The sequence below is a fragment of the Crocodylus porosus genome, unplaced genomic scaffold, assembly GCF_001723895.1.
Source record: "Crocodylus porosus isolate Cpor-Errol unplaced genomic scaffold, CroPor_comp1, whole genome shotgun sequence".
In the NCBI taxonomy this organism is placed as follows: Eukaryota; Metazoa; Chordata; order Crocodylia; family Crocodylidae; genus Crocodylus; species Crocodylus porosus.
In genome coordinates, this window is record NW_017728934.1 from 4970938 (window position 1) to 4993037 (window position 22100).

Here is a 22100-nt window from a genome sequence, read left to right on the forward strand (position 1 = left end):
GCATTGGGGGAGTCCCTGTTCCCCCGAGCACCGCCAGGAGTGACCAGGAATAACGGTCACAAGCTGGCAGAGGGTAGATTCAGACTAGATATCAGGAGGCGCGACTTCACGGTCAGGACGGCTAGGGTCTGGAACCAACTTCCAAGCAAAGTGGTGTTGGCTCCTACCCTGAGGGTGTTTAAGAGGAGGCTGGGTGAACACCTGGCCAGGGTCGTTTGACCCCAGTACTTTTTCCTGCCATGACAGGGGGTCGGACTCAATGATCTGCTCAGGTCCCTTCCGACCCTACTAACTATGAAACTTCAGTCCTCCTCAGGCTCCTGCCCTGTCTTCCGGCAGGAGAGCCCCCCACTGGAAGCAAGACGGCATCACTCACCCCATGACAGCTGACTGGGAGCCTGCAGTCACTACATCCCCATGTGTTTCAGCCCCTGCTCTGCAGACGGGCGTTAATTTCTAGCACCTGCCAACTCCTGCCTCGTGGAAGCCCACACCCACCTACTGGCACTGCCAAGGTTCCTGTGCTGTTCCAATATGGCCCGGCCACGCAGCTCAAGGAAACCGAGTAATTTCTGCCCGGGACCAGCCCCCAGAACACATGCTGGACCTGCCCCCGGGCCAGGGTGTGCTGTCGTGGGAGTGTGCTGTTCCCAGGTTCACGCAGCCATAGCTGGCAGTAGTCCTGCTGGCTGGAGGAGGGTCCCCATGACACGGACAGCAGTGTGCGATTCTCCCCAGTCACCGCAGAGAGATCCGCTGGGACTAAGGGGGCTGTGTTATAAAAAAAAAGGCAAAGGAAAAAGTCAGGTCTCAGGCAAGCTGCACCATCCCAACCCCCTACAGAAAATCCAGGAGAGTGATAGGGAATAACCATGCTATTTTTCATTTAAATCCACCCTTTTATTTCTGCTACACTAGGGTTTTTTCTTTCTTCTCAATCTTGAATTGCCCCAGGGAGGTTTTGTACTTGTCTCCTTAATTCATTTTCTAATTGGTGGTATATTCCCAGATTTTCCATAAACAATTGTCCCTATTAAGAAGTGTCATCTGAAAACTTTTGTCTCTGCCGAGAGAGACAAGCCTGGGGTTACTTGTGTGAGAACAAACCCAGCACAGATAAGCAAATAGCCCCTGCTACACTTGCAACCAGCATTGCCTTCCAGTGTGGATACTGTGCACGTGGGAGACCTGGAATATTCTGCCTGGACTGTACTCGTCCATCAGGCTTTGATGTTTGCAGCTTATGAGTTTTATGTGCCTGACTCCCTTAGGAGCTCTTGAAGATTAACCAACATCTAGGGTGAGGAATCTAACCTTAGGCTACTGTGGAAAACAAGGGCTTGGGTATATAAAATCACATCATTACAACTTTACGAATTCACTGAAAGTCTAAACTGCTTTTCATTAGCACTGAGGCTGTTTTTATCATGAAGTGACAAAACTTTTGTCTTTTCTGTCATGAAGAGGGAGCGGCAGCTGGCACAGCTACCAACTTTCAGCATAACACAGGTTTTGGAAGGGATGTTAAAATTCATGCCCAGAACTTGAGCTGTTCTCTAACTATTACATGTCAAGTGGGACTATCAGAAGGACAGACTATCCCAGGTGAGTCTCACAGCTCCCTCTGAAACATCTTGCTCTGGGCACTCCTGGAAATGAAGCTTGGCTAGCTGAGCCCAAGGTCTGATCTGGCGTGGGAGCTTCTCTCTTTCTAAAAGAAGGGCAGGTCCCTCCTTCCTGCAAATCAGTGATCTTCTGCCTGAGGCCAGCACCCAGGCACTTCCAGCACCCAGTGGAGTCTGTGGGAGTCGACATGTAGGGAACCATCCTCCTCTGCCACTGTACCAGCAACTTAAAGGCTTCCACAGTGGCAGCCTTGGTGCCACAGGGCTGTGCAGACCAAAATGCCTACTGTGGGCAAGCAGCACCGGTTTTGCCTTTCCACATTGCCTCTAACAGGGCAAGCCCACTTGTTTACACCCTGAATCATAAATTCCAAGAGTGCCCAAAGGAGCTGAGTCCCAGAGAGGACACTGGAGGCAGAGCGCTGCTGTGGCTGCATCCTGTGGCTACAAGGCCATGCCCCTGAATGGACAGGAGCAACGGCTTGGGGGATTCCCTTTTCTGTGCAACAGTCTTTGCTATGAACAGCCCAAGTGCCTAAAGGTGAATGGCCACCTGTGCGAGACAGGGAGGATAGAAAACCTGTCCCGGGACACTGACCTTGGCTTCCCTACTTTCCTACAGGTGGGTGCATTAGGGCATCACACAAGCCAACCATTCATGACTCCATCTTGATGGCTCTGCCTCCAAGGAGTGTAGAGTCAGTGCCTGCAGGTCATGAGCTGTCAGAGAGCAGCTCTAGCCTCTACCCCCTTCCCTGTGCCCTGTGGTAACCCCCCACCACTGCACTGCAGCTTTCCCACCACGTGTACCATGTGTACACAATGCTCTGCCACTCCCTGGCATTGAGCGAAGCACAGCACGCCACTCACTTGTCCAGTCACTGATGTTGTCTGCTGATGCTACGTATGGCCCAGCCATAGAGACCACCTCTAGCAAATACTTGTGCCCTGGAGCCAGGTGTGAGAAGGTGAACTTGCTGGCATCTCTCCCAACAGAAGCATTGGCTGCCACAAAACCTGAGCCCGCATGGTACAGGGTGAGCAGGTAGCCATCTCGTTCTCCAGCAGCTGCACCCCATGATGCCGTCAGCCTGTCAGGGTGCCCCTGGTTTGTCACGTACACATTAAGGGGTGGCAGCGGGTCTAAAGAAACACCAAGAGAAAAGATGGAAGCTGCATGTAGCAGCAAAGGTCTAGAGCATCCCCCACTTGGATGCATTACCATCAGCTAGCACACTCTGTCCCCTCCCTTGCCGGCATCCAGGGAAGGCAGGGCCATGCTCCTAGGATGCAGGTTGGCTGGCAGTTCCCATTGTTTTTCTTCCTGGTGCCAAGTACTCTGAAATCCTGCCCTGAGATGAGCTCGGTAATAGGTGTGGAAGTGAAGTGCCTCCACCTGCCAAGGGGAACCTGTGCATCAGATATGTTTGGGCCAATGGGGAAAGTTTTCAGGTGTTCATGGCTGGTTCTGCAGGTGGATCTGGGCTAGTGTGAGTCTGTTGGCCAAGGCCTGTGGGTGGGGACAGCAGGAGCTGTGCCACCCTGGCAGGAGCTCCAGCAAAATACATCAGCATGAGCGACACACTAGCCTGCTCCCCTCTCATCTTGAAAAGTCCCTTTGGGGATGCAACTCACCCCACACCTGCAGCCTGCCCAACTTGTGGCATGATGCCTGGGATCAACGTATCTGACTAACAAGGCACATTTCCTGTAAAAGTGATGCTAAACTACACGCAAAATCCCTGAGAAGCTCCAACAAAAAGAAATCATCTAGGTGCTCTGGGTCTGCACCATCACTCCTGTGAACTCAAGGGGCTGCAGGAGGCTGGCCAAGGACTTACAGTGCCTCTGATATCAACTCATGCTAACAGAGCTCCTTGAAGAGGCAAATGGAGTTGCCACAGAAAACATTTTCCTACTAGCTCAACTGCACCCCCCCCAAAGTGGCCATCAGGTAAGCATTACATGCTGTATCATCAGGTGTATTACAGGTGTATACACAAACCTGAAGGACTTAGGTCATCTCTCCGGCTGCCAGCAGCGAGACAGGCAGCAATTAGAAAAACATTAGCTTGTGATTTGATGGAAAGAAAGTCACAGCACTGTAATTACAGGCCTGATTGCCAGAGCACAGGTTCACTTTATACCAGTCCTGCCCACTTACAGGCACACACTTACTTTAGTTAGTCTATAAGCGGCAAATCTACCCTGCCTCCTACTTGACTTCAGAACAAGGTGTCTGTCTACCTCTCTCCGCCTAGATCTTGTCTGCACTGCAGCTGCAGTAGGTCCCAGTGCCCAGGGGCAAGAGTGCACCCACCTGAGTTTGCTGCCGTGCTCCAAATCTAGTACATTAGTGAGGCTGCTTCAGACTCATTCCCAGAAGCCACTCTCGATTGCTCTCTCTGGCAGGCTTAAGAGCAGCTACCAGAATGGGCCTCACTGGTGCTTCCAGGTTGGAGTGTACCAGCAGGTGCAGGTGGGCAGAGTGTGGGCATTATGTGTTCAAGCCCCCCTGCCAAGACCAATTGCCTCGTGGTATAGACAAGCCATGGATGCAATGTCCCAGCTGCCATCCTACAGTGGGAAGGCTATGAGCTTAGTCTGCCTGAATCCTGCTGAGTGCTTGGCCAGTACTTATAGGTTCACCTCCCTTGCCTGCACCCTCCCGCCTGCCAAAGCCAAAGCCAAAGCACATCAATTCTGCTGACACAGGAGCTCAGCCCCTTCCTGGGGGATCAATACCCGAGTGAGCCATTGGGGTTGGAGTGAGGAACGGTGAGCCTGCTTTAATTGGCTCCTTGGGCTGTGACCTCCTGGATGCTTTGCGCTACTCACATGTCCAGTCACTGATGTTCCTCGCGGGCGTCAAGCAGGGCCCAGCCTTGGAGACTGCTTCCAGGATGTACCTGTGTCCTGGGGTCAAGCCCACAAAGGTGAAGTTGTGGGCATCTTTCCCAAGGGAGACATTTGCCACCACGGTGCCTGATCCCGCATGGTACAGGGTTAGCATGTAGCTGTCTCGGCTCCCTGCTGCAGCTTCCCAGGATGCACTCAGCCTGTCGGGCTGCCCCTCATTCACTAGGCGCAGGGACGGTGGGGCCAGAGGGCCTGAGAGATCAGAAGACAGCACATTAAGGAGTGGAGGCAATGTCAGCCTGCGTGGGGTGCTGCATGTCAGTGCTTTGGCTGTCCAGGCAGATAAGCTCACAGTTACCTTGTCACACTCATCCTGACTCCCTCCCCACTCCTTCCCATCACACATTGCTTCTCCCTCCTGGCCCACCCTCATACACTGCTGCCAGCCCCTCATGCCACGTCAGAGTCCCTTCCCCTGATGCATGCGTTTTCCCCAGTCATAGATGTTAGGGTTGGAAGGGACCTCAACACAACATCGAGTCCGACCCCTTGCCTGGGCAGGAAAGAGTGCTGGGGTCACATGACCCAGCCAGATGCCTGTCCAGCCTTCTCCTAAAGACCCCCAAGGTATGGGAGAACACCACCTCCCTTGGAAACCCATTCCATACTTTGGCCACCCTTACCATGAAGAAGTTTTTTCCTGATATCTAGCCTAAATCTGCTCTCTGTCAGTTTGTGACCATTGTTCCTTGTTACCCCAAGAGGCGCCCTGGTGAACAGAGCGTCTCCGATCCCTTGGAGTCCACTATGACTCCGAGATCCCTTTCCGCTTCTGTGCTGCTGAGAGGGTCACTTCCCACCCTGTGGGTGTGCTGGATACTTTGCGCCCTAGGTGCAGCACTCTGCACTTGTCCTTGTTGTACTGCATCCTATTGTGTACTGCCCACTTTTCTAACCTGTCCAGGTCTGCCTGCAATTGTTCCCTACCCTCCAGAGTGTGCGCTTCACCCCACAATGTAGTACCATCTGCAAACTTGGACAGAGTACACTTCACACCCACATCCAAGTCACTGATGAAGATATTGAAGAGCACAGGTCCAATGACCAAACCCTGTAGGACCCCACTACCCACATCCTTCCAGGTTGATATCAACCCACCTACTACCACTCTCTGGGTGTGACCACTAAGCCAATTTGCCACCCACCAGACCGTGTAAACATCTATGTCATAGCCTCCTAATTTATTTATGAGAATAGGATGAGATACCGCATTGAAGGCCTTGCTAAAGTTCAAGAAAATGACATCCACCTCTACTCCTAAGTCCACTCCTGGGACTCCATCCACATGCTGGTGCCTGTGGGGAGCTGCTGAGATGGATCTGAAGTGCAAGTGCTCCTAGATCCTTCTGCTCCTACGCACTCATCTGTGTCCCTCCTAGAGCCCGCATGGCAAGCTGGTGTCAGCGAGGCCAACTCCAGCTGTGCCCCAGGCTACTGAGCGTGTTGCAGCTGAGCCAGTCCCAAGGTCACCAGATCCCAACCAGAAGGATCCTGAACCAATGGCCTCTTCCCTCCCCATGCTTCTTTAGGTGGGAAGTTCCAAGATCCCATTCACAAGCATGCACATTAACTCTGTCCTTCGCACGGGTGTGGACGGGCATGTCTGAATGTGCCCCCGTCGGGGTGTGCATATGCTGATGTCAGGGTATACATGTCACTGTGATGAAGTGCATGAGTACTCTGCCCACATGTATGTACTTATGTGCAAGGGCATTGCTTTGGAGCCCTGTGTGCGTGGTAGAAGCATATCCATGCCATGTACATCTGTGTGGCTGTGCCTGGCTACCTTTTTCTGCGAACATGCCAGTGGGAGGGGTGCAACCTGTTGTCCTCCCCTATTAGCAGTGTCTGAGCTCCTGCACGTGCCAATCACCACCCACCACTGCCAGGGTCTTCAATCTCCCTTCTGCCGCAGCCTCCTCTTTGCACATCCCAAAAGGGAAATCTAATTGCAGCACTCACAGGTCCAATTGCTGACGTTGGCAGCTGATGCCCAATAGGGTCCAGCTGTGGAGACAACCTCCAGCAAGTACTCATGTCCTGGGGCCAGATCCTCAAAGGTGAAGTTGTGGACATCTTTCCCAAGAGAGGTCCTTGCAACCACGGTGCCTGATCCCGCATGGTACAGGATTAGTGTGTAGCTGTCTTGGCTCCCTGCCACTGCTCCCCATGATGCACTCAGCCTGTCAGGGTGCCCTTCATTCACCAGGTGCACAGCCGGTGGGGCCAGAGGACCTAAGGAGGGAAGCCAGCGCTTCAGGATGCAGCATCTCCAGCTATGAAACACTCTGCAGCCTGGCCAGAGCACAGGTGCTGGGAAAGACCTGGGCACAACTGCCTTGGGCTGTGGGCAGCAGGCCCAGCAGCACCAGCTCTGTTGGTGCAGCAGAGGGACGGCAGTACTAGACAAGGCTGAGAGTCTGATTCTGTCATGGCACTCCCCAGCACTTTGCTTGCAGCCAGCTCCCCTGCTGGGACTCTGCCATCCGTCCCACTCCTTCCTACGCTCTCCATTCACCAAACAGGCTATCCTCCTGGCTCCCCTCTTCAGTGGCTACTCTTGGAGGTGCCCAAGGTGTGAGAGATATGACCACACCAGGTGGCCTAGCAGGGACTGAGCTGGATCTAGGGGTGTGTGAATGAAAGATGTGGGAGGGGAATCCAGCTGGCTGGGATCAGAATGGCCTGACTGCTGGCTTGGGAGAGGGATTACCATGTCTGGCTCCCTGTGTGGGGGTGGAGTGCCCCATCCTGTACTCAGAAATGCTCCCAGCAGGACCGGCATCCCTTGTGTCCTGAATGCAGGTGGACAGACAGGGTAGGCTTGGCAGGCAGGATGGGACCTAGGATGCCTGTCCATGGAGAGACACAGATGGCTAGTGGGACACGGCTCTGCAAGGTGGGTCTCCATCTTGCAGAGCCCTTGCCACCAGGGCAGGCAGCTGCAGCAGAGGGTGGTACTCACGTGTCCAGTGGGTGAGGTTGGGGGCAATGGCATGATAGGGCCCCGCTGCAGCACTCACTCTCATGCTGTAACGGGTGCCTGGGCTCAGGCTCCAGAAGGTGTGGTTCCGTGCACCCCAGCCAAGTGAGACCTGGCTGGCAAGGCTGCCAGAGGAGGTTTCATATAGCTCCACGGTGTAGCCCTCACCTCCCTGCTCTGCCCCTGTCCAGGAGGCCTGCAGGGTAAAAGCAGAGGGGCTGGCCAGGGTGAGGTTAGCAGGGGCCAGGGGGTCTAGAAAACAAGGACAAAAGGGGAAACGCATTCAGTCCTGGCTGGTAGAAGAGCTGGTTTCTGCCATAGTTTAACAGGCAACCAGAGCATCTGGCCAGCTCCTTTCCAGCCCCTCTGCTGCAGCACATAGGTGTTTGCCTGAGAACAGCGAGCAGCAAGGGCACTAGAGAGGGCTGGTGCTGGGCATGGGACAGCTCTAAGAGGACACTGGTGCATGCAGGACTGAGGCCAGCAATCCTGTGGCCTGAAGCAGGGGCAGGAGATGGCCTGCCAGGGGCCTCTGCACTTGTCCTTGGGTCAAAGAAATCAGCATGGGATGGAGTTGGCTCCCAGGATAGCAGAGGCAGGGGCCTAGAATGCCAGAAGTGCTGGGCAAAGGTGGGCCAAGGAGCAAGTCTCTGGAGGTCAGAAGGGAACAGGGACAGATTGGGGCTGTTCCCCAGGGCAGAGGGCAACAGGGGTGATGGGTTATCATCAGGGACTCTTTCCATGTCCCTTGTACTCACAGGTCCATTGGGTGATGTTAGGAGAGGAGGATTCATACAGGCCTTTGACAGCAGTGACCTGCACAGCGAACTTGCTTCCCGCAGCCAAGTGTGTCCAGGTGATGTTCTGGGCACCAGGCCCCAAGGACTGAGTTCGCTCTGTGGTCTGGGATGCCAGGCTGTATAGAATAACCCTGTAGTAGTCCCGGCCCCCAGGAGGCTCAGCCCAGGCAGCATGCAGCACTGAAGAGCTGCCTGCATTGGTGAGGCTCACGTTCAGCGGAGCAGCAGGAACTGCAGGAGAAAGGCAGAGGTGAGATGAGTCAGAACAAGGGGAACAGCAAGGGAAAGCAAAGTCCTACTACTGGCCTGGAGCACATGGGGCTGCTGCTGAGGCAGGGCTGTTACCCCTGTAAAGCCCAACAGCAACAGGTCAAGAAGCAAAGAAGGGGCCTGTGTCCAACTGAAGGTGCAGGCTGATTGCAGGAAGCAGAGAGCCGCTGTCCCACAGAAGTCGGACCAGGATCCCAGCTCTCTACATATGAGGTGTGCCAGGGTCTTTGGTGATTTCAGGTCTCCTCTGAAACATGGCACTTGTGGCAGGATGGTGCTGGCACACCACCAGCACCTCCCCTCTCTCTTGCCACTATGGTGCTCCAGGCAGTTTTCCCATCAAACCCTAACTGACCCTGCTTGGCCTTAGAGACCTGGGAGAGCACAGCCAGAGCACTCACCTGTGCAGCCAGTGACTTTCTGGAGGTCAGAGCTGTAGGCTCCGGCCACTGCCCAGAGTTCAACGTGGTAGCAAGATCCTGGTGCTAGCCCCATCACAGTGACACTGGTGCTGTTCTTCCCTGCAGCCACATGTCTCCCTGCGGCCGAGGAGCCCTCCTCATACACGTTCACCAGGTATCCATCTCTCTGCCCAGAAGGAGCTTCCCAATGCACAGCCAGAGCCGAGGTGCTGCCGCCATTGGTTACCAGTGGGTGGAGAGGCATCAGTGGAGCTAGAAGAGAGAAATGGCACTCTCATGTTAGCAGTGATAGACTGGAGGATGCCACGGGAGGAGAGGGCCTGCCTGGAGCTCACGCAGCAGCACCAGCACTCTGTGTCCTCAGCTCAGCCTGAAGGAAGAAGCAGATCATTCTCCCGATCGCAGCTCTTGCCTCTCTTTCAAGGTGCTGCACAGTAATGATGCACAGGCAGCCTGAGCTCCTGTTCTCCAGGGTGCTGGTACACATCTGATAGGGGTGAGGGCAGGGAGGACCAGGGCTCCCAGTCTGCAGAACACCACTCCCCACTCCCTCCCACCCACATCGTGGTTGTGGGCTGCCACCACGTCAGCTCCTAGATCTCAGCCCAGCGAGTCCCTGAGCCCTCGGTGCACAGCTGCTGTTTCACCTTGCTTCAGAGACTGCCGCACCATGATGCACAACCTGCCACCAGGCGGCACTCGTGGGGCACAAGGCTGAGGCTGCCCTGAGCCCTGCATTCAGGGTGAATGGCACTCAAGAGTACTTCATTTGTCCACAAGAACTCCCTGCAAGGTTGAGATCAGAGTCTGGGCTGAGACCCTTGAGTTTCTGCCCTCCTTCAGGCCTATAAAGAAGGGCAGCCTGAGCCTGCCTGCCTTGGGAAAGGAAGAGGGGCATAACAGGGTGCTTGTACACCCTGGGCAGTGGAGGTAGTAGGACAGGTGCTGCAGCAGCTGCTATTTTTCTTCCCCTCCCAAGCCGTTGCTGAGGCTGCTATTGGGGAATAACCTCAGTGGTGCCGAGCAGGAGTCCCGTACCTGTGTAGCCGATGGCCGTCTGGGAAGAGGTGCGGTGGGGTCCGGCCTGAGAAATGATCTCCACGCGATACCGCGCCCCGGGCACAAGACCATCCAGATCCACATGGGTGACACCACGTGGCACAGACACATTCCTGATGATGGACAGCGATTCATCAGCATAGAGCTGCACCCAGTGGTCTCTGCCCCCACCTGACTCCATCCAGCTCACACGCAGCTCCTGGGGGCTCTGGCCTTGGCGTACACTCACGTTAGCCAGTGACAAAGGGTCTGGGGTGGAGTGAAGCCAGAGAGATGTGTTAGAATAGGATGGGGAAGGAAGCAGCCAGTCCACCGACACAACTCAAACACCGATAAGTCCTCAGCTATAAATAGATCCTTTCCTGTCCTCACCACATGCCTCAGATATAAGGGTCAGGAACCATTAGCTGGCAATAGCGGTAGGCTGCAAAGCATTTACTGAAGCAGATGCTAGATGGGGACACAGAGCACTCTTTACCAGCGTTTCACTAGCTAATGAAGACAGAGCATGTGTTGGTATGACACTCCAAGGCACCACACGTCTCTCCAGTACAGGACAGGGCTGGTACTGTTACAGAGTCCACCAGCGCAGAGACAGGCCCAGACCGTGGGGATTGCCTGCCCCTCACAGCTAGGCAGATCTCACAGCCTTTCCTCTTGTGACCTCTGCACTCTTCCTGCTTACAATGGTGTGAGTCTGTGTTCAAACCTGAATTTCTCAGTTCCAGCTCTAGCTCCAGCTCCACATGTGGAAGCTTCAACTGGAAAGCAGGGCCCTCAAAGCTGCTCCAGGGCATGGAGGCCAATTTAGGGCCTAAACCCACAGGCTGCCATCAAGACCTGATTCCCATGTGCTGAATTCTCACAGCTCCCAGGGAATGTCCCCACAGCTGAGTGCTTTGGCATAGCAGCCTTTATGGTATTGCAAACCCTGCCAGCACAGTGTCTCTGGTACCACAGGCAACATCAGCTGGAACAAGAGTTGTAGGGGAGATGATCTGCAGGGCAACTTCAGGAAGTTTCCAGGAAGCACCATGTGCTTGGGGAATTTCACAAGAGCACTGAGCACACAGTGCACCTCATGGCTGTGAGCAGCAGCACTGAATACAGTGCACTTAAAATAAAGATCCAAGTTGTTGGAGTCCAAATGGAGTCCCTTTATTATTGCACAGAGCTCTGTGCATAAAACAATCAGGAGCCCTGTCCTGCCGCCTCCATAGGCTGTGGCCATACTCACATGTCCACTCGGTTGCAGGCTGTGATGAGGCGCTGTAAGGCCCTGCCAGTGCTGTCACCTCTAGGAAATACTGAGTTCCAGGAAGAAGCCCTAGGAAAGTGAAGTTCTGGGTGTCTGGCCCAACTGAGATGTTCCTTTGCACTGGGTGCTCCCTGCTGTACAGCCGGAGTAGGAACTGGTCCCTGTCACCAGAAGCCTTGTCCCAAAAGGCAGAGAGACCAAAGGAATGTTTTTTACTGGTCAGAGTCACGTCAGATGGAGCCAAAGGGTCTGAAAGGAAAGAGATGTCCAAGTTGCCACGGGACACAGAGAACAAGCAGCAGGGGAGTGAGCGGGGCTGATGCAGTGTCACTATTGAGACAAGAAGGGAGGGGCTTGTGCTTTGGGCACAGGCTGGTGGAGTCGGGAGATGTAGCACTTATTCCCATTTCCACTACAATATGAGCATGAGTGTGCTACCCAGCCTTGCTGTGCCCTGGTTTCCCCATCTGTAAAATGGGAAGGTGAATTAATCAGTATGGGAGATATCCAGATATTACAGTGATGGGCTCCATAGAGAACTCAGTAAAAGATCAAAGGTGGTTTCCATTCTAAAATGCTCATGTGGAGGAAGGAGACTGAGATTTCAGCCACAGAAAGGCGTAAGCGTCTCCAGTCTTGACGAGCTGCATTGACCTCAGACAGCCTGATCTGCTAGACCCTGCAACTCTTGTGCCAGAAAGCAGAAATTCTTGGGTCAAGGCCCACACTAAGACCAAACAGTTATGCATAGCCCCAAACCCATATCACTCGAGGAACCAGCAATGGCACTGCCTCTTACTAGGTTTTGGCCATATTTACTGTCAGGAGCCCAGTTCTCCTATAACTCCTTCTGGGAGTCCCTTGCATTGAAAGCATGGAGAGTATCACATGCCAAAGGCATGCAGGACATGGCATGTACCCTGCAGGTGTCTAGGGCATAGGCAGGACCACCATAGGTCACTGCTTGGTGGTATGTGAAACAGCCTGTCTGACGAGGCTAGTCCCCTCCCAATGGCAAGAAAATCCACAAAGGCCAGTGGGGACATGTATTTGCAGTGAAACAGACCCATAGGATGATGCCAGTGGGTGGGAGAGACTCTAGCCACATGGAGAGAAGCACTAAGCACACAACAACACAAATTGCTACACCTAGAAAAACTTAGCATGAGTGGGTTTCGGAGGAGAACAACACCCTGGATCTCACTGAAACCTTGGCAAAAGGGGTGTAAAATCTGCTATCTGCAGGGATGGGCGCTCGTTTTGCACAGATGTCCATGATACACAAGAGGCCAGAGGGAAGAGAGTCAAATAACTGTCAGAGGTTGGTTTAACTGCACAATACTTCATGTGATTCTGAACTGCTTGCACCAAGCCTGAATTTGGCCCTCACAGTCATCATTTTTTCCTCCTCCATCCTCACAGCATATACTTGTGCACATCACCGTCCGCCTTTCCACATCTGTCCGCCCATCTTCAGACATCCAACCACCAGGCACCTCAAAGCACCCATCACTGTAACATGATATTTAACCACAGGACTGTCACATTTCTATGTGGGCAGAGCAAGATGAACAGATAACACCAGGCTGGGAGACACTATTCTGAGCTCAGCAGATGTCACATACTCACATGTCCAGTCCATGGCTGTGCACACTGGGGATGTGTAAGGTCCAGCCACAGCAGCCACCTCCAGGGTGTACTGACGCCCAGGGCTCAGCTCCTCAAAGGTGATATTAGTCCAGCTTTTCTCCAGGGACACATTCCTGATCTGTACCTGAGACTTGGTTTCCAAAAGGACACCTCTGTAGTGAATGATGCTGACAGCAGGAGCTCCTTTCCAGGAGGCGTACAATGAGGTGCTGTGTCCATGGTTGTTGAGGCTCAGCTCTTCTGGTGGCAATGGATCTGGGAGAGGAAAGGGACTCGAGTCACACTCAAAGCTGGAGCCAGGCATTAGAAATGGAGTGGACCTGTGCTGTGGCCTGAGACATGCCAGGCTCAGACCACACTCCACAGTGAACTCTGCTCCCACAATGGAGGGCAGGGCCTTGGAGAACAGAGACCCCCTCCTGATAACCTCAAGACAAACACGCTCCACCCATGAGGCCTGCTTAGGATCTACCAGGTCACTGCCAACCCTTCAGGCACAGCATCATGCTGCTGTTCAGGTGCAGTACAGAGCCCCTTGTGCTGAAGCATTAAGAGTGAATCCCTGGTGGATGGGATGCAGGTTGGATGGACCAACACTGAGCTGGTTGGCAGGTGATGGGAGATGACTGAAAGCAATCTCTGGCATAACCCAGTACAGGAGGAAAAAGTGTTGGCCAAGGTGCATATGCAGCCAGATCCAGTACCACAAAAGGATCTGAAACAACAGCAGGAGGCTGGATGCCCAGCTAGATGGCTGCACAGTCTGACTGGATGTGCTTGTCTGGGTTATGCCAACCCATCGCTTAATGTGCTTCACAAACGTCATAGCTCTTCTGATCTCTCTGCTGTTCTGTTCAGCAAAGGAAACATCAGGGATATACAACCACTGATCTACAACACCCAAAGGGAGGCTGGGGAGATGGGAAGCACTAGGCACTTGTGTATGTCCGTGGCCTCTTGCTAAGGCTGTCTCCAGCCCTGTTAGCCCCATAAGCACATGGGCAAAAGCACTCACATGTCCAGTTGGCGATCTGCAGGGGTGGAGAGGCATGCAGCCCAGCTATCGTCCTGATCACAAGGGTGTACTGGGTCCCTGGGTTCAGTCCCTCGTAGGTAAGGTTGGTGATGCTTCTCTGTACAGAACTGCTCAACACCAGTGCGTGGGGCTCCATGGTGTATAACTCCACCTTATACCCTGATCCAGTAGCCTCCTCCCAACAAGCGTGCAGGGTAGAGGGGCTTCCCTGGCTGGACAGCCTTGCACCAGGTGGTGCTACAGGTTCTGCAAGGCATAAAGAGCCGGGCATTGTAGTTGCACATGCAGGAGGGCACCCAGGGTGCTCCCCACACAAGGAATACTGGCATGGTCCTCCCCGCATGCATTCCAGGGGGATGAGGCAGCCCCTCACCACTGCATTCTGGGACTAAACTGAGAGAAGCCAGAGAAGATCCCCTTGCCCCTAAATGGAAACCGCATGGGCAGGGTGGTTCCTGGCCACATCAAACTCTGGGACACAAAGGGCAGCCTCTTTTTGCACAGGACTGTGGAAAGGGGCAGAGGCTGTCTTCTACATGGGCCCCTGTCACTCAGTTAAAGGGAATTCAGTGCTGGGGGAAGGGCAATGCTGGAAGACAGACAGTCTTATTCATCCTGGCTAATGGGGATTGAAAAAGGCTGTCTTCCTGGCCCATTCAGTCCCACGCAGGGTGCCCATCAGGTTTGTGCTAGGCAAAACCTGGACATGGAGTGTGAGGCTGCTGCTTCACCTGGCATGAGGCTGTGAGCCAGGCCCCAGGTCCTGGTTTGCCTTTGGGACCTGGAGCCAGGTCAGATGTCTAAGACCCAGGCATACACCAGCACTCTGGTCTCACACCCTCGTTCCTCCATGGTCACCAGGTGGTCATGCCAGTACCAACAATGTGCCCAGGCAAGCCGTGTGCCCAGTGCTGAGGGGGGCACAGCCCGCACCCAATTTCTCCAGCACCTCTTGCTTCTGGCCTTCCCACCCCAGGTTCATATGTGGGTGAGGTTTAGCCACAGTGACCTGAAAACCATCCCTGTATGTGGTTTCTCTAATGGCTCAGCCCTTCAGCAGTGAGTCTTCCTGTCCCTCTGGTGCCTGTCGGCTAGGTGTGCCAGCCTGGTGGACTCAGGCTCACTTACGCGTCCAGGTGGCTGCACTCTGGGAGGATGCTCTGTAAGGGCCAGCCATTGCTGTCACCTGCACGGTGTACTGCTTCCCAGGGCTCAGACTGTGAAATGTGATACGAGTGCTGTCTCCTCCCACAGACACATTCCTGGTGGGGGTTTTACTCTCTTCCTGCTGCAAGGTCACCAGATAAAAGTCTCTGTTTCCAGCTGGGGAGCTCCACTGAGCCTGTAAGGAGCCATTGTCCCCATCACTGCTCAAGGACACATTGGTTGGGCTTAGTGGGCCTGGAAGAGAGAACACGTGGGGAAGGAGGTTGGTGCATGTCACCTCAAATCCATAGGTGACTGAAAAAATACCTCGGACCGCCCCATCATCACCCACCCACACTCCCTCAGAACCCATCTTCACTTTTGGGAGAGTGCTTCATGCTAACATCACAAACTGTGATTGCAGCGGGTAGCATCCCCCATGCAGCCCTGTCACTATCTCTAACAAGGCCCACACTCCGTCTACGAAGAGAATTCCTTGGGAAGAGACCAACACATGAATCAAATGGTCAAATGAGCACAGACTTTAGCATCAGCACAGACTTTACCACCCCACTCAAATACACAAAGGCTGAGGCAAGGTTGCTCTCTACCCCATATGCTATTAGGCTGCTTCAGTCTAGTTTTAAATGTCCTGAATGATGATGCTCTCTCTCCTGCCTGTGGGAGACAATCTGCTCACTGGCAGGACATCATTCTTATATTCTCCCTGTTTGCATTTCACTGTGTTCATTAATATTCCTGAGACTGGCCCAAAACTTTCCAGCATGAATGTTCCCCTTGAATGTATTTGGTATTGTGCAACATGTTGTTCTCTCATGGGACATAAGCTGTAGGCAGCAGCAGCCAGCGCAGTCACAGGCTCTCTAGGGCAGTAACCAGACTGGCTGACGACATGCACAGCTTCTGAAGGGAACCGGAACACAAGAAACAGCTGCACTTCTCCAAGATGCAGTCAACTGGGCAGCCCACTGACCGGAGTAAGCAGAATAGCAGTGGTTTCAGCACAAAGCCTCCGAGTTCAGAATGTGCACCCACACCCAAAATCCAAAGGCACAAACAAACAGCCAATATATCAGGCCGGCCAACCCCCTAGGGCAGCATAGCTCCTGTGATTGTAGTATTCAACTTCTGGACCTTAATTCTGCAGCGCACGACTGTCTCTAACTGTTTATTGTTCTCTGGAGAAGGTCACATCCCCCTGCATGTTTGGCATGAATGGACCAAGAACGCTCTGTTCACTATCTGCTTTCACTCCTGCTGGCTGAGAAGACCCTGATGCCTAACTGCTGCCAGAACTATTATGGACTATTCACAGCAAGAAAGGATGAATAAAAAACATATTCCTAACCCAACCAGGAAGCCTGAGAGTGGTTAGCATATAGGAGACCTGGGTTCAATCCTCTGCCACAGGCTTCTCTGTGATATTGGGCAAGTCACATTGTTTCTCTGTGCCTTTGTTTCCCCAGATGTAGTTCTCTATGTCCCAGGAGTGCATATGGACCGGTAACGTAGATAAATCAGAGGCCAGGAATCGTGCTGGGTGACCTGCACTGGGTTTGCTGCTGGGGCCTGTAAATGTTAAAAGACTGGCAGACATGCTGCAGGTCAAGGCCTCTCTGTGTGGCTATAGCCATGGGGTTCTCTCAACCACTTCAAAGACTCAAGGTACCCCTCGTTAGGCTCAAGGCACCTCTCAGAAAATGCCGGCTCTTAACTCACTAACTGTTTGACTACAGAAGAGTAATAGAGAGATTCTTTTGCTGCAAAATACTCCGAAAGACCACAGCAGGTCAGAAATCTCTCAGTCTATCTTGTATCTTGTGACCCACATTTGTACACCTAACAGTGCTAATATTGCACGACATCCCATGGCACCCTTTAAAGGACTTCCAGGCATCCCAAGGTGCCACAGCACTCTGGCTGAGAACAACTGATGTAGCCTGACCATAACTTCACACAGGTGAGCATACAATTCTTGTTGAGCAAGAGGGGAATGACTGACCTCTGTGGAGTACCCTTTGCGTTTTCTATGGGCAGTGCAGCATGCCTCCTGGGTCCAGGCAACTTCACTTGCATTACTCGGAGGAGGGTTTTTTTCTTTTCCTTGTAGGGTCCTGCTTGGTGAGGGAGTTCTTACCCGCACCCCGATACAAATAGTAACAAGGAGGACCTTGCCTCAGCTCAACAGCTTTCATCATCACCCAAACAGTATCCCTTATGTGTGAGGATTATGGGTGTCCCACAGTACCCCCACCCCAGGGTGAAAGTGCAGTGGGGCAGGGGAAGTAAATTGCCTGGGAACTATGAAGATCATAGCCAGCATTCACTCAGCTGTCACTGACTCTCAGCCAGGAAGATACAAGTTGCACACAGGAACAGTTAGAGCAGCCAGTTAGTGAAGGTGGAGCTCATTTGGCCTGAAATCAAGCCTAAGGGTGCTGTCTGCCAGATCACAGCATGTGCCACAGGCTCAGAGCCTTGGGACTCTCTGCTGGCTGCTGAGCGAACAGGGCTTGGCTGTCCTGTGCTGCTAGAACAGGAGAGGCAGGTGGGGGAACCCACTTCTGATGAGACCCAGAGGCCAAAGGGACCGGCCAGTGCTGCAGGACACCAACGCACCGAAGCTGAGGTGCCAGTGCCCCCACACACAGACAACTGGTCCCACTGCTAGTAACAGGGTCCAAACACGACACACAAAAGTGGGCAGCAGGGGCAGCCTCATCCCAGTGTGGGAGGTCAGCCAGCATAGGGTCCCAGCACCTACAGGGACCGCCAGAAACCCCTGCTGCTTGGGGTCAGCGGGCTCCTGACCACAGTGGCACAGAGGCTTTGTGTCAGGGCCTCCCTACTACTTTGATCACACACAACCCAGGGGGAGGCTACTGGCTGCCATGGGACCAGCTCCACTTTGCCCGGGGCAAGATTCAGTGTGGACACTGGGCATTCACCCGTTCAAATGGAAAATCCAGGGAAGCCCCGCTTCTGAGTCTGAAGCTCCTTCTTGTACTTCGCCCTATTCACTTGCTCCTGTTGTGGGGCTGGGTCCCAGTCAGGCCTGACATTACATCCCTTTTGTCCTGAGAGCAGAAAGTGCTGCCAAGATGACTTCAAAATGTGTTGCATCTCCCTTGGGCTTTTGCTTTTCCTGGTCCAGATTGTGCCACTTAGCTAGGAGCAGCTGCTGTCCACGTCACAGAGAAGTTTTCCTAGAAAGCTTCCCCTCCCACATAGGCTCAGCCTCTCATGTCTCCTCATCACTCAGCAGCAAACTCAATGCTTGGCAGTGCAGGAAAGAGGGTGGTAACCATCAAGGGCCACATGCCAGAATCAACGAGAGAAGAGAAAGTCGAGGGACTGCTGCCTGTCAAGAGTGTCACAGGGAGGGTAGAGACAGGGGTGGGCCAGGGTGGTGGCTGAAGGCAAGCAGTCCTTGTCCCCATGCAGATGTGGTGCTGCTGCTGCAGCCTGGGAGAGGAGGCTCCAATTTCTTGCCCGGTTCTGTCCATTAAGAGGACAAATGCTGGGGTTGTCTGTGCGGCTCAGCAGAGTGTTATTATGCACAAGGCAAATACAGGAGAGCTGCACTTACACTACTGTGCAGGCAGCGCTACCCACAGGCACGGCCATGGAGCTGGGAGATTCAATCAAGGATCCAGGTGCCACTGGGGAAGCTGGGAGCACCCACCTGGCCTCTGGGCCTGCTCTAGCTTGAGGAGGAGGAGGCACTAGATCCTGTTCTGGCTCCAGGAAGGCAAGGGGTTAAGGCTGGCTTATCCATAGGGGGAGAGAGAAGACAGCTGGGATTTTCTTGTTTCTCTTTCCTGCTATAACCTTGCATGGACACAATACATGGTTTCCCCAGCCAAAGGAGCCCACTGAAGAGCCTGATCTCTGCTAAGCAATCCCCATGCTCAGTTCCCTTCACCATCAAGTTCGATGGAGAATGGGGGGAATGGGCCACCTCTGGCTGCACCCAACCATATTTCAGGGGCTTGGTTTGAAATCCCTTGCCCTCAATCACTGACCTCCATGTAGTCAAAAATCAGAAGCCAGAACCCCCAAGATCATGAGAGGTTTTAAATGATTTCTCACTACCTGCTGGCCTGACCCCTTAGATGCCATGGCTCCAGGCTTTTCCTCATAAGAATCAATGCCTGACTTTTATTGTAAATGGAAAATATCTCCTGAGTGCAGGAGCTGCACAACTGTCACGAGACTGGCAGTACCTCCCTTTGACTCCAGAGCCTTGAAAATAGCATGGCTATTCACAGCCTATGGCCCCAAACTCTGTCCCATTGTCCCTGGAGAGCTGTACTTACATGTCCAGGCTGTGGCATTGGGCCCTGATGCCATGTAGGTTCCAGCCGTGGCACTCACCGCCAGGTGATACTGGGTGCCAGGGTCCAGGTGCTGGAAAGTGTAGTTGGTGAGGCCTCTCTTGGTGGATACGGCCTTGCTCACTGTTGGGGAGGGGAGGCTGTGAAGCTCAAGGTGCAGCCAGGCAGCTCCCCCAGCACTGGTCCAGGAGGCAAAGAGGCTGGTGCTGGAGCCCAGGTTCTGGAGCCTCAGTTCTTCTGGGGCAGAGGGTGCTGAGGGGACAACAGGAGCAGAGTAGATTCATTTCTGGAAGCACCATGAACACACATGCACAGGTCCACCTACTACCCCCACTCCCAGCTCCCAGGGCTAAAAGAAAGCCCTCTGCCAGCCCAAGCTCCCTTACATGCGGCACAGCCAGCCCCCACCGCGGCACAGTGACATGCTGGCACTCCAGCCCTAGCGCACCCAGGCTCTGAGCTGCAGCCCCATGCTCCCTTACCTGTCCACTGGTGGATACTGGTACTGGCCTGGCTAGCTCCGGCTAGCGTGGTGATCTTCAGGGCATACTCACTGCCAGCCAGCAGCCCCTCAAACAGGAACGCGGAGACATCTGCGAGGACAGACTCATTGCGCACAGCAACCTGGGAATCAAGGTGATAGAGGACGAGCCGGTAGCCATCCTTTTTGCCGGAGGCATCCACCCAGGAGGCCTGCAGGGCTGACGTGCTCCCACGGTTGCTCAGGCTCACGTTGTGTACAGGTGATGGGCCTGGACCAGACACAACACAGACAGGTCTGCTGGCAGCCATGCCTCCCCTGCCCCATTCACACTACCTGGGAGCCAGCAAAGTGTGAAAATGTTCCTTCTCAGATCCCCCAACTAGATCAACCCACCTCAGTCTGCTAGACCCCTTGCCAGAGCCACTGGCCCAGATCTTCCCACCTGTCCTGCCAAACACCCAGCCAGATCCTCTTAGCCAGATCCAGGCCATGGTTTTGGGATAGCCCTTGGCACTACGTCAACCCCCACTGGGGAGAGGCAGGGCTAGAACCTTTTCTTGGACCAGCATGAGGAAGCCTGTCCCCTGCCTGGTGCAGCAGGGTGCAGGGGCAGTGACCCTGCCTCCCCGCACAGCTGCACAGCCCCCTCTAGCTCAGAGCGGGCAGGTTCCACTAAGATTCACCCTCGTGTAACTCCTGCCCTTTGCATCACTGCTGATCCCCTCAGCTGATGCCCTGGGAAGCTCTTACTTGTCTGTCCAGTCACCACCTCTCTGATGACTGCTGCACAAGTTAGAGCAGCGGTGACCTCAGCACGATAGCGCGTCCCCGGAACGAGCCCTTGGAACTGGAAGCCGGTGGCGTTGGCTCCCGCTGATCCATTCTGCAGCAGCAAGTCCGGCTCCAGCGTGTAGAGGGCCAGGGAGTAGCCCAGAGCCTCCCCCTCTCGTTCATCCCAGGACAGGAAGAGAGAGTCCGAGTGGCCCTGGTCACTGACACTCACATTTAGGAGGGCCCCTACAGAATCAAACCAACAGTGCTAAGCAGGCCCCTGCGTGGTTGAGGGGCATGAGCCACTCCCATCCCAACTGCTCCAGCAGTGCTTCACCGGTGCCAGGATCTCAGGTGCTCCCTGCCCGCACGAACCCAAGACCCCTTCTCACCCGGATGCTGGCAGAGACCATGCACCATGGAGTGTCACTTGGCTAAACCACTGTGCTACCCCAGACCATCCCACCTGCCACTGCTCCACATTAACACCAGACTCCTGCTTTGTCTCACTGGCTTCATGCACCCAGTCCAACCCAAGCTGAGAAGCACTCTCCTTGACAGTCCCAGACTCCTACAAGTCCATTCATACCTCTTGGACTCAAATGAATAAAGGATTTGTATGACTCCAAACCTAGACCCTAGGGGCTTTCATCTTTCTTACAGAATCACTGCCATGGTGAGCTGAACTGCCCCTCACTTCAGGGCTTTCAGAGGCCAGAAGCTGACAGTTTAAGTGCTCTGAAAGGCTGTTTGTGTCCTAGGACAGAAATAGTGAGTTTTCCTGCCTCCAGGAAACTCCACAAGCTGCTGTGCTTCCTACAGGTCGGCGCCTTGCAGCTGACCCCCAGGCACAGTCTAGAAGAGTCTGGCTATTAATAGTTTGGGCTTTGGGTCAGGAGTGAGGGACAGAGAGGTATGCCAGAATTTGGGGCTAGGTAGCAACATGGGTAGAGGGGCCAGGAGTGAGAGGCATGGCTAGAACAAGGAAAACTCAGAGCTGGTATAGTAAACAGGAAGGACTACAGGTCAGGCATGAGAGGCATCACTTAGAGGGGACTGAGGAGTGAAACTGCAGAGAGCAGGAAGAGATTGTAGTTGTGGCAAAGTTGTGTGCATGGGTGGTGGGAGCTAGTTGCCCAAGGCAGATCATTCAAGGCTCTGCTGGGAGGCACAAGAGCTCTGGTGTCAAGACCACTACATGCCTGGATGTCTGAAGCAACAAATACTCTCACTGCTCATTGCTCCAGACTTCCCCAGAGCCTCCCTGGAGTACCCATGGCAAAAGAGAGCTCATCCCAGCTCGGCCTGTGCACAGGGGA

General features: G+C 54.0%; 1 protein-coding gene across 2 annotated transcripts in view; it reads right to left on the reverse strand.

The window, feature by feature from the left end:
* The window catches only part of LOC109317598 (receptor-type tyrosine-protein phosphatase V-like), a 72837-nt gene that overhangs the window by 26219 nt on the left and 24518 nt on the right, over positions 1-22100 (reverse strand). For both annotated transcript variants that reach the window (XM_019546371.1, XM_019546370.1), the window contains 15 exons: positions 20761-21027; positions 20009-20278; positions 19509-19778; positions 15151-15423; positions 14002-14268; positions 12966-13241; positions 11316-11585; positions 10058-10327; positions 8999-9271; positions 8286-8558; positions 7510-7779; positions 6507-6779; positions 4464-4736; positions 2496-2768; positions 499-771 (listed from right to left, as the gene is read on the reverse strand). In XM_019546371.1, coding sequence (XP_019401916.1) covers positions 499-771; positions 2496-2768; positions 4464-4736; positions 6507-6779; positions 7510-7779; positions 8286-8558; positions 8999-9271; positions 10058-10327; positions 11316-11585; positions 12966-13241; positions 14002-14268; positions 15151-15423; positions 19509-19778; positions 20009-20278; positions 20761-21027 — 4071 coding nt within the window. The remainder of the gene's footprint in view (positions 1-498; positions 772-2495; positions 2769-4463; positions 4737-6506; positions 6780-7509; positions 7780-8285; positions 8559-8998; positions 9272-10057; positions 10328-11315; positions 11586-12965; positions 13242-14001; positions 14269-15150; positions 15424-19508; positions 19779-20008; positions 20279-20760; positions 21028-22100) is intronic.